Source organism: Haliotis rubra, unplaced genomic scaffold (genome assembly GCF_003918875.1).
Source record: "Haliotis rubra isolate DU_JTF1 unplaced genomic scaffold, ASM391887v1 Scf67, whole genome shotgun sequence".
Lineage (NCBI taxonomy): Eukaryota > Metazoa > Mollusca > Gastropoda > Lepetellida > Haliotidae > Haliotis > Haliotis rubra.
The window spans coordinates 1,081,167-1,097,906 of NW_025767379.1; the positions used below are offsets into that span (position 1 = coordinate 1,081,167).

Genomic DNA, 16,740 nt, shown 5'->3' on the forward strand with positions numbered 1-16,740 from the left:
TATTTATGATTTTTTTTAAAAAAGAGAGTTTTGACTTCAATTTTGAGTTATTTGTCAACGATATGTAAGATGGAATATATCCAATCCAAGCAGGATAAAAGTCAAATTTAAAGACCTTAATGTGGTCACTGGTCATTGTCAGGACAAATTTAAAGATCTTAATGTGGTCACTGGTCATTGTCAGGACAAATTTAAAGACCTTAATGTGGTCACTGGTCATTGTCAGGACAAATTTAAAGATCTTAATGTGGTCACTGGTCATTGTCAGGACAAATTTAAAGACCTTAATGTGGTCACTGGTCATTGTCAGGACAAATTTAAAGACCTTAATGTGGTCACTGGTCATTGTCAGGACAAATTTAAAGACCTTAATGTGGTCACTGGTCATTGTCAGGACAAATTTAAAGATCTTAATGTGGTCACTGGTCATTGTCAGGACAACTTTAAACTGTCAATATGGTCGAAACATGTCAAAGAATTCATTGTGTTATTGTTTCACTAAATGAATTACTGTATTTGTTACCCCATATGTGTGATATAGGTAACACTCTCCTCATAGCAGATTCTGTTGCAACCCTAGATTATTAGATAACCAATTTCGGTTAAAGTTTTACAATATGAATGTCAACTTAAAAGCAAAATCAAAAGTGTCATCAGATATTTAATCAGGGTACAAATCTTTAAGAAATGTACATATGGAAACATTTAGTTGGTGAGGCTTAACTTCCCCCTGGTGTTAATCTGATGACGATTCATGACATAATCAAACTATTTAAAAAAAGGATATGCATAAATATAAATATAAAAAATTGAGTCTGGTGGACTATACAAACTGACTCCCATTAAATGGCTGATAACTGCATATACCGTATAAAATTAATAAACGATATAAAATATCTCAGGTGCTGAGAATAACAGTGCTACATGCTATGGTATTGTTTCAAGTAGAATAATAAATGTTAAGTAAACTTCAATAACAAAGACGTTTCAATAAATAATGAATTATTGACAGTATATAATTTCCTTATATGAAATTCAGCTACATTTCACATATTTTGTTTAAAATGATTTTGGAGGCAAAAATTCATGAATTAGGTTCATTATTTGTAATTTTCCAAAAACAAGTCAATTTCATATAAGAGTTATGAATAAAGCACATGTAATATCACATTCCTGCCAAGTTCAAGTCTAGTGTTTGACGCAAATGGTACGTGTTGAATATTATTATTTTAGGTGCTTCGCAATTCGTTTCACTGTTAGTTCGGGCATTATGCACAACTTATATTAATAAGCCTACAAATATAATAATAATTGAGTTCAGAATGACAAGCATAAACACTATCATCGTCATCCATGTAGTCCCAACACAAACACAGACACACAGACCGATACAAACTACATTGTTAGTATTGGTACCATTTCAACATAAAGTTCACCATTAACATAATAAACAGACATATACATGTACAAGGTTTTCACTAAATACTCTGTGAACTACACAACCTGTAATGGAAACTGTGGTAATCATCAAAAGTATGTATTGAACTACTCTTTGAAAATATACATTAAAGTAATTTGATGGACACCGGTGAGATTGAAATAAATCATGATATTTTACAAGTTTAACAATCATGGCAGACAAGTCAACTCACAAATAAAGATGATGTGTTAAAGTTCTCTTTCTGTTTGTGTCAGTATAATTAACAAGACAGGAATATTATCTTCATATAATCACACTGCTATATACTGGTACATGTATATGAGGGTGTAGGCCAATGACTAGTCTAATGCTTAGTCCCTGAATATATATAATTTTGATAGTAACCCATTTAAATTGAAAAGGGACCCCAGCGAGTGGGAGATTCAGGCTGAGCCTGGGGAAATCTAGACTTGCTTCATCTAGAACTTTAGCATTACAGGGAGAGCTAGGCATTATGGAAAATAATGTTGTTCAGAGACTGAGACAGACTAGCCAATGACTGGGACACTGACAGTTAATCACTGCAGAATTACTAACAGCTGCTCTGGGTATTTCTAGTTGAAGGGTGTGGTCATTATTTAGGGGATAACTGTACTGTGTTTGACGAATTGGGGATGTATACCGATGGTTATATAGCCGCAAATTTAGTTATATCGGCAACGCAAATTTAGTTATATCGGCAACGCATAAGCAGATTTATGATACTGTTTTGTCTTTTTTAACACAAATTCCAACCATTTTAGCGGGATAGGGGAGTAATTGACCTAGGGCTTCTGCAAATGATAATGCCCTGAAAAACAGTGTTACCCAAAAGTGTCGGGATACATTCCAAAGTTTTGGTGAATCGGTTTTCAAATTGCGACCGTATATGCTGATTATACGGTCGGATATTTATAGCACTGACCAATCAGAACTCATGTTACATACCAATTTCAATTAAAATTTGGATTTCATTCCCCACATGGGTGTTGTGATGTTGCTGGAATAATACTAGAAGCGTGTAAACTCACTAGCGTAACACTCACTCAGTCTTTGATGGGTTCACTATTAGGTCCCTAAGTCTGCTTTTCACAAAGTGTGATTCAAATGCGTGTTCAGGCCTGAATTATTTCACAATTAAATAGGAATGGATAAATCGCCTTCATTAAAAATGTTGATACAACCAATATTACCAATATTTACCCTAAATAATGTTATTATTTGTTTCTTGATTCTTAAACCTTCATAGAACACTGAACAACTTAACACACTGGAGCAACAGGTTATAGAAGCAAAGGGAGACAACTCTGCACTGAGATTAAGTGGACATCATTGACTGGTACAGCGTTGTGTTCAGTGTTGTGGGTAAAATTCATCAGAAAATACAAACATTTCAAAAACACTTTTGTAAACTGATGGATCTGTTTTATGTTCTAGATAAATGTGCTACAAATAAAACACGTAGACTTTGTGAGCTGACAGGTCTGTTTTATGATCTAAATGTGCTACAAATAAAACATGTAGACTTTGTGAGCTGACGGGTCTGTTTTATGATCTAAATGTGCTACAAATAAAACAAGTAGACTTTGTGAACTGACAGGTCTGTTTTATGATCTAAATGTGCTACAAATAAAACATGTAGATTTTGTGAGCTGACGGGTCTGTTTTATGATCTAAATGTGCTACAAATAAAACACGTAGACTTTGTGAGCTGACGGGTCTGTTTTATGATCTAAATGTGCTACAAATAAAACATGTAGACTTTGTGAGCTGACGGGTCTGTTTTATGATCTAAATGTGCTACAAATAAAACACGTAGACTTTGTGAGCTGACAGGTCTGTTTTATGTTCTAAATGTGCTACAAATAAAACATGTAGACTTTGTGAGCTGACGGGTCTGTTTTATGATCTAAATGTGCTACAAATAAAACACGTAGACTTTGTGAGCTGACGGGTCTGTTTTATGATCTAAATGTGCTACAAATAAAACACGTAGACTTTGTGAGCTGACGGGTCTGTTTTATGATCTAAATGTGCTACAAATAAAACATGTAGACTTTGTGAGCTGACGGGTCTGTTTTTACGTTCTAAATGTGCTACAAATAAAACACGAGACTTTGTGAGCTGACGGTTCTGTTTTATGTTCTAAATGTGCTACAAATAAAACATGTAGACTTTGTGAGCTGACGGTTCTGTTTTATGTTCTAAATGTGCTACAAATAAAACACGTAGACTTTTTGGGAGCTGACGGTTCTGTTTTATGTTCTAAATGTGCTACAAATAAAACACGAGACTTTGTGAGCTGACGGGTCTGTTTTACGCTCTAAATGTGCTACAAATAAAACACGTAGACTGTGAGCTGACGGTTCTGTTTTATGTTCTAAATGTGCTACAAATAAAACATGTAGACTTTGTGAGCTGACAAGTCTGTTTTATGATCTAAATGTGCTACAAATAAAACACGTAGACTTTGTGAGCTGACGGTTCTGTTTTATGATCTAAATGTGCTACAAATAAAACACGTAGACTTTGTGAGCTGACGGGTCTGTTTTATGATCTAAATGTGCTACAAATAAAACACATAGACTTTGGGAGATGATGGGTCTGTTTTATGATCTAAATGTGCTACAAATAAAACATGTAGACTTTGTGAGCTGACGGGTCTGTTTTATGATCTAAATGTGCTACAAATAAAACATGTAGACTTTGTGAGCTGACATGTCTGTTTTATGATCTAAATGTGCTACAAATAAAACACGTAGACTTTGTGAGCTGACGGGTCTGTTTTATGATCTAAATGTGCTACAAATATAACAAGTGTCCTTAGTTGGTTATATATCAGATTAAATATGGTAAGTATAAGGTCAAACCTTGCATTGTTTATATAACACTATAGATGTATTAGGCAGGATTGTCAATAACAAAGAGACTGGTATCAGGTCAATATTCAGATAACAACCAGTACTTGATGCAAAGGTAAGTAAAATTGAGCCATATTCAACTGCATTCATATACAATTGGTAAATAAAAGTTGGTATCTTCTCAGGGAAAATATCACAAATGTTGATATAAAGCTCTTAATACACACCTGACCTGTAAAAACTGACCCAATGAGCAATTCCAGTTACATATAGCTTACATGATTGTATTGTTGTCATTTAAGCACATATACAATAATAAATGTTAATTATACAAACTAATTTCTCTTGAGCTTAACCATGTTTGATTTCATTCATAATTCAACAGTAACACAAGTTACCATGTATATGGAAAAACATTTACTATACTTTAGTTTCATAATATCTAGGTAACAAATCACAAGCTTTAGAAGACAATTGTCTGATGTCGTTCACACAATCATTACTCACTGCCACTGCAAATATTCTGCTGTGTAGGCCTCTATTTGACCTGATGCAATATTGTGAAAATATTGTGTGTTATAACCAGAAGGAACTGAATGTATCTTGTAACTAAAAGAGCTGTGCTGTGACCTTCAAACAGCGACAATAACATCAAAAGGTGCTTCACAGAAGTGTCTTTATGCTAAATAGAGAACTCCTTTGTAAAATCTCAACACTAAGAAACAATACATGTGTTATAGACTTATAGAATGTAACACAGATACACAATTTCAAAATGAACCTTCCAAACACAGAGGCCATGTTGCACATAACAACATATATCAAGTACCAAACTGCGATGCACATACACACCCACATAATATGTTTTCTGGAAGGGAGGATCATGTTTAGCAATCTACTGATATACTCCTATGTACCACACCTGAATTGCTTCCTACAGCTTGTTGACACAGATCATAGGTGTCATTTCCGAGTCGCCATTCAATTAATGGTTTGTCTGAGCATGGTGATGCCATTAATTGTTTCCTGCAAGCTTTCTTCATGTCAGTTTCTGAAAACATACCCACAGATTGCCGATATGACTTCAGACTTTGCTGAAGTTAGGAATATGGAACTTACCTTCAATGTCAAAACAAAAATGGACCTGCCATTAATACAAATATGCTATTACAGTATTTATTTCTTACTACAAGCTCAAACTTAACAAAAAGCCTTCCAAATGTGTTTAATGAACTGATTATTTGTTGACAAAAAGCTGTTTAAACATTGAATAAAGCTGCCACAATCAAAGCTAAATTGTGATGCTTTCAGTACCAGAATTTAAGAAAATGTGAGGCTAGATATGAGATTTGGGGAGTGTGCAATTAAAGTCATGTCTCTTGTTCATTGCTGTTCTTCCTCACAAGAGAGCAGGCGGTGGGTCATTAGCCATGAAAGAGATGTTCACATGGGTACAATGTGTGAAGCTCATTTCTGGTGTCCCCCGCCGTGATATTACTGGAATATTGCTAAAAGCGGCGTAAAACCAAACTCACTCACTCACTCACAAGAAAGCAGTTAGTCATCAGCCATGAAAAGTGATGTTCACAAAATATTGTTGCAACACCTAATTTTAGCATTGTTTGTCATTTCATATTTTGTCTAGATATATTTTACTATGTTTACTTCATACAAAGGCCGTCATCCTAATTATATCACTGGTGACCCCCATAGTAGGCAAGAATCAGTCTCCACGCAAAAAACACCTTTTACTCCATATATACAAATATTTTCTAAACAACACCCACAGTTAGAAAGGTTGCATGTTACAAGACTCACCTGCTGTGACAGGCTATACCACTGTCATATGAAAACAATGGATGTTCCTTCAATTCTTTTAAGTTACACAAAAGACAAATTAAAATCTGCACAATATTTGGAGAATTTGATGACAGTCTTTTTCAAGACTTCTACTCAGAAGGTTGCACTTACCCTCATAGATTCTGATTCTCTGAGAAACAAATTTTACCTACCAGTAATTTATACTTACAACAAAGCCACACTGAGTTCTTTCTTTAGCAAAAGCATTCAAAGCATAAAGCAAGCATACATTAAATTTAATACACCAAAACGGTTTCAGAAAATCATGCACATATTCCATTATATCCCCTTCCAAAGCCATCCCAATAACACACATGCAAATATTTAATAAATAAATAGATAAATAAGATATATCTACAAGTTAACATATTTTGTCAAAGTTAATAAGCCTCATAATAAACAAGTAAACATGAACCATACCACAGCAAAATGTCCAAGTGTTGAGTCAATAGATCAACAATACGACAATACATGTATGTCTACGTGTAGGGTTAATCAATTAACAGTGCCATGATATATTCATGTGTAGATTTAATAGATTAACAATACCATCATAAAATCCATGTGCAGATATAACAGATCAACAAAATCACAATATATCAAAGGGTAGAACTAATAAATTAACAATACCACGATCTATCCATGTGTAGATTTAATAGATTAACAATACCATGATATATCCATGTGTAGATTTAATAAATTAACAATACCATGATATATCCTTATGTAAAGTCAATAGATTAACAATACCACGATATACCCAAGTGAAGTGTCAATATATTAACAACACCACGATATATCCATGTGTATAGTTAATAAATCAACACTGCCTCAGTAACATCATGATGATGTACATGTTCGAACAGAGATCACTAGCTATCACATTGAATGCTTTAATGGAAGCCAAGCAGGTTTAATTTTCAGGCTACAAACTGAAGGAAGCACAAATTATTTGCGAATATCTTGTTGTAAAAGTCTGCATTAAAGAAAAACTTGCATTGCATGAAATGCCAATGATGTTGTGTATCAGTACTGTATTCTATATCACCAACATACTTCTAAAACTTTAACAACCCCTACAGACAAAATCTTGTATAAGTTATGTGCATTACTACGACAATGAGAAGATCCATTTGTGGTACATTCCTAACATGGCTAGAATTTTAACACATTAAAACAAAACAATTACTTTTCACATTAATTTCACATGATTGTGTATAGCGTAATACATATAACACATGTAACAGAAGCTTTGCAAAGCACAGTTATTTTCAGGGCATTCCAATTTCTCAAGAAGACACCTCTTTCATGTATCATTAAGAAAATCATATTCATTGAAAACATATGTTCAAAACAAATGCAGGATAACATCACTTGATGTGAGTTCTACATCTTTTGACATACTCCTTTGACTTGGACTAGACAGAGTAGGAATGTGAGAGAATGAAGCACATGTCTACGTGACATTACGACACTGCAACTTGGACGTAGCAATACACATCAGACATATTCACATTACACTACACGAGTCTTGGTCGGAACATCCTCATCAGCATAGTACATACACAAAGAGCTCATTGACTTGCTCTTGTCGTCATCTCGGAGCAGGGCTGAGCTCTCATTAGCACTCAACGAGTCGGAGGAGTCACATCGAGAGACAATATATGCCTGTGGTGTTGCGGTGGCGTCTTCGAGCGGAGGAGGTTGTCTGCGTGTGGGTGGTGGGCTGGAGGCAGGGCTAAGAGAAGGCGAGCGGGAACGCACAATGCGAGCACCCTGCCGATATATACGTCCAGTGGGAGGGCGAGGATCGAGAGAAGGGTCGTCATGGGACTTTGACCGTGGCACAAAACGGGGACGACTTGTCTACAGAAAAGAACAGACAGAAGATAGCTGTAGCGGCATATAGAACATGAGGCAGAGCTTAATGATACGCTGCTGGTGGTGTTAGGAGGCTGATATGGGGTAGTTGTCAAGGGTCGTGTGGTGTTGGTGGGGGGAAAGTTTGAATGCTGTGGTGTTATGGTGTCAAGATAGTAGGATGTAAGTTTGTGGGGGTGGGGGTTGTGGTGTCAAAATAGTAGGATGTAAGTTTGTGGGGGTGGGGGTTGTGGTGTCAAGATAGTAGGATGTAAGTTTGTGGGGGTGGGGGTCGTGGTGTCAAGATAGTAGGATGTAAGTTTGTGGGGGTGGGGTTGTGGTGTCAAGATAGTAGGATGTAAGTTTGTGGGGGTAGGGGTCGTGGTGTCAAGATAGTAGGATGTAAGTTTGTGGGGGGGGTTGTGGTGTCAAGATAGTGGGATGTAAGTTTGTGGGGGTTGTGGTGTCAAGATAGTGGGATGTAAGTTTGTGGGGGTTGTGGTGTCAAGATAGTGGGATGTAAGTTTGTGGGGGGGGTGGGTTGTGGTGTCAAGATAGTGGGATATAAGTTTGTGGGGGTTGGGGTGTGGTGTCAAGATAGTGGGATATAAGTTTGTGGGGGTGGGGTTGTGGTGTCAAGATCGTGGGATTAAGTTTGTGTGGGTGGGTTGTGGTGTCAAGATAGTGGGATGTAAGTTTGTTGGGGGTGGTATCTTTAAAAAGTTTCCAATAAAAGGTAACTAATATTAGCAAATGAACAGCTCCCTTTAAACTATAAATATGACTTACTAAATACAATGTTCTATTCAACAGTAATAAATTTATTTTCAAGTAACTCCAAAACACAAATACTAAAAGTTTGTAATGATAATCTTTTAATATGATATTCAACCAAATGTTTTACAAAATACATTAAAAAATAAATAATAATATTGAGTAAATAATAAATCTACTAATAAATAATAAATCTAATAATGAATTATAAATCTATTAATAAATTAACTGTAAATGTTTCATGTTGACGGCAGTGTTTTAGTCTACATCTACAATGAGAAGGGCTGGGAGTGTCAGTACTAGACTATCTGTGTTATGTCCCAACACCAGCAGGTACCACCAAGCTCTACATCAACAGCAAATGAAGATAGATAGAACGGGGTGGGTAACAAGGGTTAGCAGAAACAGTGCAAAGACATTGGAACATGCATGTTTACTACATCATGTGCGAAGCATTGCTTACTGGCCAAGCTAGCGAAAAAACGACAGTTTTCAAAATTTGAAAATGAGATTTCAACCTCTTTGCTAACCCACCACCAAATGTCATATAATATCAGCATCAACACATAGCATGCAATTGCCTTCTCAATACAAGTTTGGAAACTAATTGCCTCTCTTCTTCTTCTTTGAGTGGCATTTTAGAAGTTGGGTAGTACAATATAGAACAAACTTTACGGATAACAACTTCTTTTTATTCGTGAGTGCGACGTTTCGATACAGATTCTTGTACCGTTGTCAAGCATAATGGAACATGAAGAAGGGGGAAGTGTATATATACTGGATGTAACAAAGTAACAAAGAAAACAACATAATTAACAAAGCAAGCCCCAATCATCAAATAGAGTGGTCTGACATCACCATTCTCTCTAACAAACAAACAGACTTCACTAAACGCAAGCTCACCGAAGCCATCCACATCAAACGCCAAAAGCCCACCATCAACCGAGACCAAGGATACTTTATTCCATCCGCTCATGATGCACTCATCCACCAAGCCCAATCTACTGTATAAACTCTGCTGTATAAACATCTCATTATTATTTGTACATCATTGGCTTCCACGCCTGTCCTTTGTCTACTCTCTGGCTTCATCAGCTTTCTGCCTAGCCAATTATGTTAATTGTGTTGTTTTCTTTGTTACATTGTTACATCCAGTATATATATACTTCCCCCTTCTTCATGTTCCATTATGCTTGACAACAGTACAAGAATCTGTATCGAAACGTCGCACTCACGAATAAAAAGAAGTTGTTATCCATAAAGTTTGTTCTATATTCTCTTCTTCTTGTTCCATAATGATAGCTTAATGAATATTGAGAAGGGAAGTGCAGCAGAATCAATCAACACAGTACCAATCTCCCTTCACCTAGAAGCCACCACATCAATATGAAACCTACCTTTTCAAAAACAATCCACAATGTGTCACATGACTATCATGTGATTGAAAATTCCAGCTTATGAAGGCTTCATGAATCAATGTGAAATTTAAAATTGTCAAAATTAGAAGCTTGTTAATGGTTACATGGAAAATAAGCTCAGTGTCAAACAAAGGTACACTCACTAAGCTTGGGCATGGCTCCCACCGCAACTCAAACATCAATCATCTTATACTGACGTATGGTATTTGTACATGAAGGGACATGGCAACACCTGTTCCTGTTCATTTTTTTCTTATGCCAGACCAATTTTATTTCTTGTTTTACGGATCCGCCTGTCGTATTTTTTCAAGAAAAATAAAAAAAATAAAATTTAATTTTCCATGCTCAAAAAATAAAATCCTAATATTCTTATTGGCCCAAAATGTACACATACAAGAAATTCAGTTTTTAGATTGTTTTTTGCCCCATATACACTTTAAAAATTGCCTAAAGTAACATACTTTGAATATTTAGAAGAAATATTAGTTTGACTGGTGATTTTATATTATTATTTTTTTCCCTCCTGCCTTTAGGTTTTCTGATGACAAAAATCCGTAAAACAAGAAATAAACTTGGTCTGGCCTAAGAGAACATGCCAAGATGCAAGATGTGACAAGGCATAATGACATGAGTTCATTGAGGCTTATAAGAATAATATTATCTGCAAAATAAAAATACTCTTGTTCAAACACACCATGTAACGGTCTTCTTCTTACTTTTTTTAACATTAGGTCAGGTAAATAGTGCTTATTCATTAAACAAGGAAACGATCGCCTGATCAATCATCTGATCAAATTGAGATTCTATCAAGATCTGTATATATATCCTCACAACTCTTGTATATCTTTTGTTCTTTCGTCAAGTATACAACTACAGCACCAGCCATGTAGCTGTACGTAAGTACACACCTACATGGTGACATCGTCTAAACCTACCGGTCTACCTACCTGTTACAGCAGCACTGTGATAACCAGATCTCATACAAGTTTACAATCTTACAGTTGATAATTATTCACCTCTGTGAAGGCTTCCAGACCCAAAGTATAACATGACACCAACACGTCAGAATGCAATTTCTATACAGGAAATGTAACTAGCTGTCATTTCTGTTGACATTTGATCTTTTGTAACTATCTATTATCACAGGTTGTGCAAAAGACTTTCACTTTACAAGTGCAGTTCCTATTCAGTAAGTGTAACTCAGTTTCTTCAGATTTGAGTATTTTAAGGTTATTACACAGAGAATGCAAGAACTAATAACTTTTGCTTCGGAATAGAGGCTGAACTTGCAAAATGGTACAACCAAGGTGTATTCCAAGTAACCAAACCTTCACGTTGTCAGCATCTCAAACACATTTGCATGTTCCTCAGCAACCAACCACATGTTATTCTATGAATAGTATACTATGAGCCTTGTCTTGGGAAAAGAGATTTTTGGCAAAAAAACTACAGTAATGGAAATACTAAGGAACGTACAAGTTGATAAAGTTGATGGAGATAGTGTAACAGAAGCTGTGGAACACCAACACACACCGTGTGGATCTGGCAGGATCTGTCTGGTATTTAATCTTGTTTTACCTTGGATAGTATTGCTGTTTGTTTTCTCAATAAAATACATGATAAGATCTGTTTTAAAACTGAACTTTAAACATCCTGATAATCTGATGAACATGCTAACCAGTTTCTCCCTAAACATTAAATTTTAGAATCAAGATATTTTACTGAGATCAAACCTTCGAACAGCTCTAAGATTGTGTTGTGAATGTGCTTTATTCTTACTGAATGAAATCCCAAAGCTTGAAGCCACTTTACAGACATCCAAGATTCCGTTGAATTCATAACCAGACTATCTGAAACTTGATGATGTGTTTACTGAGGCATTAATTCTTAATTGGAAGGAAAAGTGTTTTGTGTTTTTTTCACAAACCCTGGATAAGTTTTACATTTGAGCAACACTACCATATAAAGCTTGTAGGAAAAAAAGTCATAGATTTGGGTAGGAACAAAAGCCATATGTTTTTTCCTATGACTTTTTTCCGTCCACCTAAGACCAACTCCTGAGACCAAATGAACAATGGGATTTACTTTTTTCACAAAAGAAGTAAGAACACCATATTTTTCAGGGTGAAATCTGGGTGCTCTTTCACTTCATTACATATAGAGAGTCAGAAGGAGCTTACTACCAGCCTCAGAATGGCTGGTTTTTAAGGAAACAATTTCCACCTACAAACCTACTAGGCTAAACTTTATTTGACTGATCTAATGATGATGTTGATGATGATAACGACACACATAACTTATGCTTCCAACATCCACATGATGCTAATTCTTACTGCATGGTTCAGATGGGGTCCTCCTTCATTTCCCATTCATTTCAATGACATTCTGATTCAAGCCACAACAAAAAATATATTATGTGTTAGTCAGAAACAATTTGTTAAAATGCTGGGGATAAACTTATTTTCCATATATGATAAAACTATAATTTTCCTTGTTGGAAGAATTGATTTCTTGTCCATTTATTGTCTCAGATGGGAAGTCATTTCTTTTAAAGGTATTGTCTCGGATGAGATAAAAAAAAAGTAATTTGATTTGTAATTTTTTGTGAATTGAGACATTTATATTTTCATAAGGGAGATGGTTTAGTAGAGGAATATGGCCATGTATTTTCATCAAAACTTCAACCGAATTGAAGTAGCATTCTGACAAACAAATAATCACTTTGTTCTGGCCCTTGTCACTGTGGACTCTGTGGCTGTATACAAAGTTATAACAACTATGAGCCAGATGACGTGGCCAGCAGTCTAGGACCAACAGCTAATAATCACTTGTTTCAACAAGCGTCATCAATACTTCATGCCTGAATACATCCATCACATAAGAATACTTATGGCCACTATGCAGTTTAGTTACCATTCTTAACCAATGATATCATAACCTGTTCTAGCAAGAAGGTAACTAGCAAGGCATCCAAACTAACACTCAGTAGAACATTATACCAAGTCTTGTTTCTCTCCGTGTGCAACATGCACTTCTGGCATCTGATTGGCGCCGAGTCTCAGTGCTGCCAATGGCTGTGTTATCTCACTGTTCATGCATGGAGTCTATCATTTAGCTACACACATCCACACTACACTGACCCTATGTATCCATGGTGATGTAAGATTGTAGTCTATATACAGACCATGAAGTACTGACTATTATCAGTTAGATGCATTGGGCCTTTTTCAGTTAGTTGGTTTACAGATTTTCCAAAATATATACGTCTCATTAATGCATAGCAAAATTTTAGAAATACAAAAAATTTATTCTATTAATTTTTTGGGTCAGCAATGATGAAAATATCTTTCGAAAATGACACTTTACAGATATTTTGTCCTATTTTTTAGTATTTTCGGAGAGAGGATCCATAAACCAAATTAAGAAAAAAAGGCTTTAGCTATTTTTGAATTTATTAACAACCAACGGTGGAGTGACCCCATCTTGAAGTCATATACTAACACACAAAATATGCCCACACCATTCACGCAGGACGATATACAACACACAACCTGACTAGATCTGTTAAATAAACATCAAATTCTGGACACTAAATTGGTGAACACATGTTTAAAGAGTTAATAACGATCAAAACATCAATCAACAATTTGTAAAATTGTTTACCAATCACAACAGCCTCTGGCCCCATACTAAAATAATATAAACAATAAATCACGATTGAATAAGGAGCAAAAATGTTGTATCAGCAAATATTTGGTCATGATTATCTTGGAAGAATTGAAGTGTAAAATGTAAAGAAAAAAATCTTCAGTTTTGACAAGAGTGTGAACAAAATGACTAAATAAATTCATCAGGCAATTTCAAAATAAATACAAGGCCATTATCATTCACAACCAATATATGTGAGCAAATTTAGAAGACAATATCACATGCTTATGAATACATATTCATCAAACTCGGATACTCCATACCATCATAATATTTCAGTTATTACACAAATATATATTTAGGACATATATATTGAAAAATTACAAATTTTTGGTCTTGTTATCACAGCTGATTATTAGAAAGCAGTGCCATAGCTTTTATATTTGTAACACTTCCTCTAGGAAACAAATATCCAGATATACATGTCCACCTAGGCAGTACACAAGCACCCCAATAACACGACATCCAGTAGCTGAAGGCGTTAGGCTACTAGAAGCGGAGAGTAACAATGGATGTAAACGTCTTTATCAGTGCAGGCACTAGTCCTCACATAGCATCACTACTGTCTGGCTACCATGTCCTTTGAAACAAATCTTGAAACAGTCCAGTTCCATACATCTAACTTCGTACCTTAACCTCTTGTGGTACTGAAACCATGTGTAGTTCATACCAAAACTGTCAGTTCACTGCATTATTATTAAACTACTATTACCATAAGTATTAAAATTATCTTTCAATATATATGTAACCAAGGGTTCAAAATTTGGAACAGTTTGAGAAGTGATGAAACTAAATACTTTAGACTTGTTCAATGCACAGAAGTTTAACTACTCTCATAACAGATACAAAAATATCCAAGCTGATCGTGCATATTGATCTGATGATGGCTATTACAATAGTCCCAAAGCCGCATTAACTGTCCTTGAATAACACTTCAACAAGCCTCCATTTAAGGAACGTGATTTAACTTGCACAGGAGCTTTCTGACATTAAAAATAAATTGCACAAAGGAAAATCAGGTTGCACCCTTGTCCCATAAATATATTGAAAATAAAACATAGGTCATTCTGCAGCCAGCATCACATAATAAACTGCTGTAGAAATGAATATGAACCTGTGCAGACAATCCTGAAGGGCCCCCCAGTTTGATGTTGTTAAGACCATATGACAACATACACAAGATGTGTGTACAGTGATGTGCTGTGTTAAGTAAGTCTTAGAGGAACTGAGTGTTCAAAGAGTGTTTTGTGTGTGGACACAGAAGGGTTAGTCAGACACAAATTTGAAGTTCGTGTATTTCGTGCATGTAGACATAAATATTAGCCTGCATTTTTTCAATAATACATAGCACTGGAGCATCTTTCACAGAGTTAATTGAGTCCTGCTTACATATTCAATGTGTAAAATATTTCCATCCTAGCACTATCTAGATGTCAATGGCCACTTGTTTCTGAATTCACTGGCACTAAGACTACACAAACCGGTCACTACAATTATCAACACATCACTCACTTTGATCAGTGAAGAGTATTCAGCAAGGGAAACACTGATTGGTTCAATCTGGGAATCCAAACCAATCAAAAACAGTTTCTTATACTGTCACTGGGCAAAAATGTTTGGGCGGACATGATATAGTTTTAATGACAACATTCTGAACCTCTGGCAGTATAGCATTAGAGGCATAACCGTTCAGCAGTTTTCCCGATAACACACTTCAAGTCAATATCAACTTCACAATCAACCAAGTGGCATGACTCTTAAACTTCTGACAACGGAGGCACAAACAACAGTCAACAAAATAACCCTCAAGACCAACAACTTAACTGTGAGTCATTATGGATTAATGACTTGCTTTCTCCCCATCCAGTTTCACAACGGAATACCACCACCACTACCCGTCCCTCCCTGACGCCAGGTTACTGTCTACCTACAGACAATGGACGTCTCTACCTGGGCTACATTTTCACTCTATGAAATATACCAGGTTCCTCAAAAATTTGCATGTGAATCACTGTAATGTACACAGATGACTCTCATTCTTTTAAAAAATAAAATATTAATGTAAATTCCCCAAAGTTTTCTTTAGATATTTGGATGAAATTCAATTAACCTGTGATGTGACATGTCCTATAGAAATCTATTTCTGGACATTAAAATGTATGTAGCGTCAAGGTATCATGGTATCTGCATTAAAACTCCTGTACACCTAAATACAAATAGGTGAATTTACCCTTGATGATTCGTTACAACCTAAACTAAGAATATTTTAAAAAGAACGCTATCAGTATATAGGGACAGGCACTTAATCTTACCCTTCAAGCATGAGTGTGTTACTTCATTACATCTCTCGTGTCATGCTTAATTGCTGAAGACATAATATTAGCCCAGCGTTTAAGACATACATCTAGTCAGTCATGACAGACTACCACCTCAAGACTACATGTAACACGGACCCATCCAAGGATCACAAAGATCACAAGGATCGCAAAGATCACAAGGATCATGTGGATCACAAGGAACCATTAAGATCACAAGGATCACAAAGATCACAAGGATCACGTGGATCACAAGGATCACGTGGATCACAAGGATCAATGGATCAGAAAGATCACAAGGATCACGTGGATCACGTGGATCACAAGGATCACAAAGATCACAAATCACCACGACAGTACAGCACAGGAACCATGTTTGCAGGTTCAATATTTCAGCAGTGACAGTGAGTCAGAATTAGAAAATAGTAGTCAAAAGAGCAAAAGCAGAGAAAATGGAGAAGACACATGGTTGATCTGTTCAGAAA

General features: G+C 35.8%; 1 protein-coding gene across 1 annotated transcript in view; it reads right to left on the reverse strand.

The window, feature by feature from the left end:
* Nucleotides 1–5,878: 5,878 nt before the first annotated feature.
* The window catches only part of LOC124257635 (protein unc-80 homolog), a 101,814-nt gene continuing 90,952 nt past the window's right edge, over nucleotides 5,879–16,740 (reverse strand). Inside the window, 1 exon segment of the mRNA XM_046691742.1 lies at nucleotides 5,879–8,046. Coding sequence (XP_046547698.1) covers nucleotides 7,696–8,046 — 351 coding nt within the window. The 3' untranslated portion in view covers nucleotides 5,879–7,695.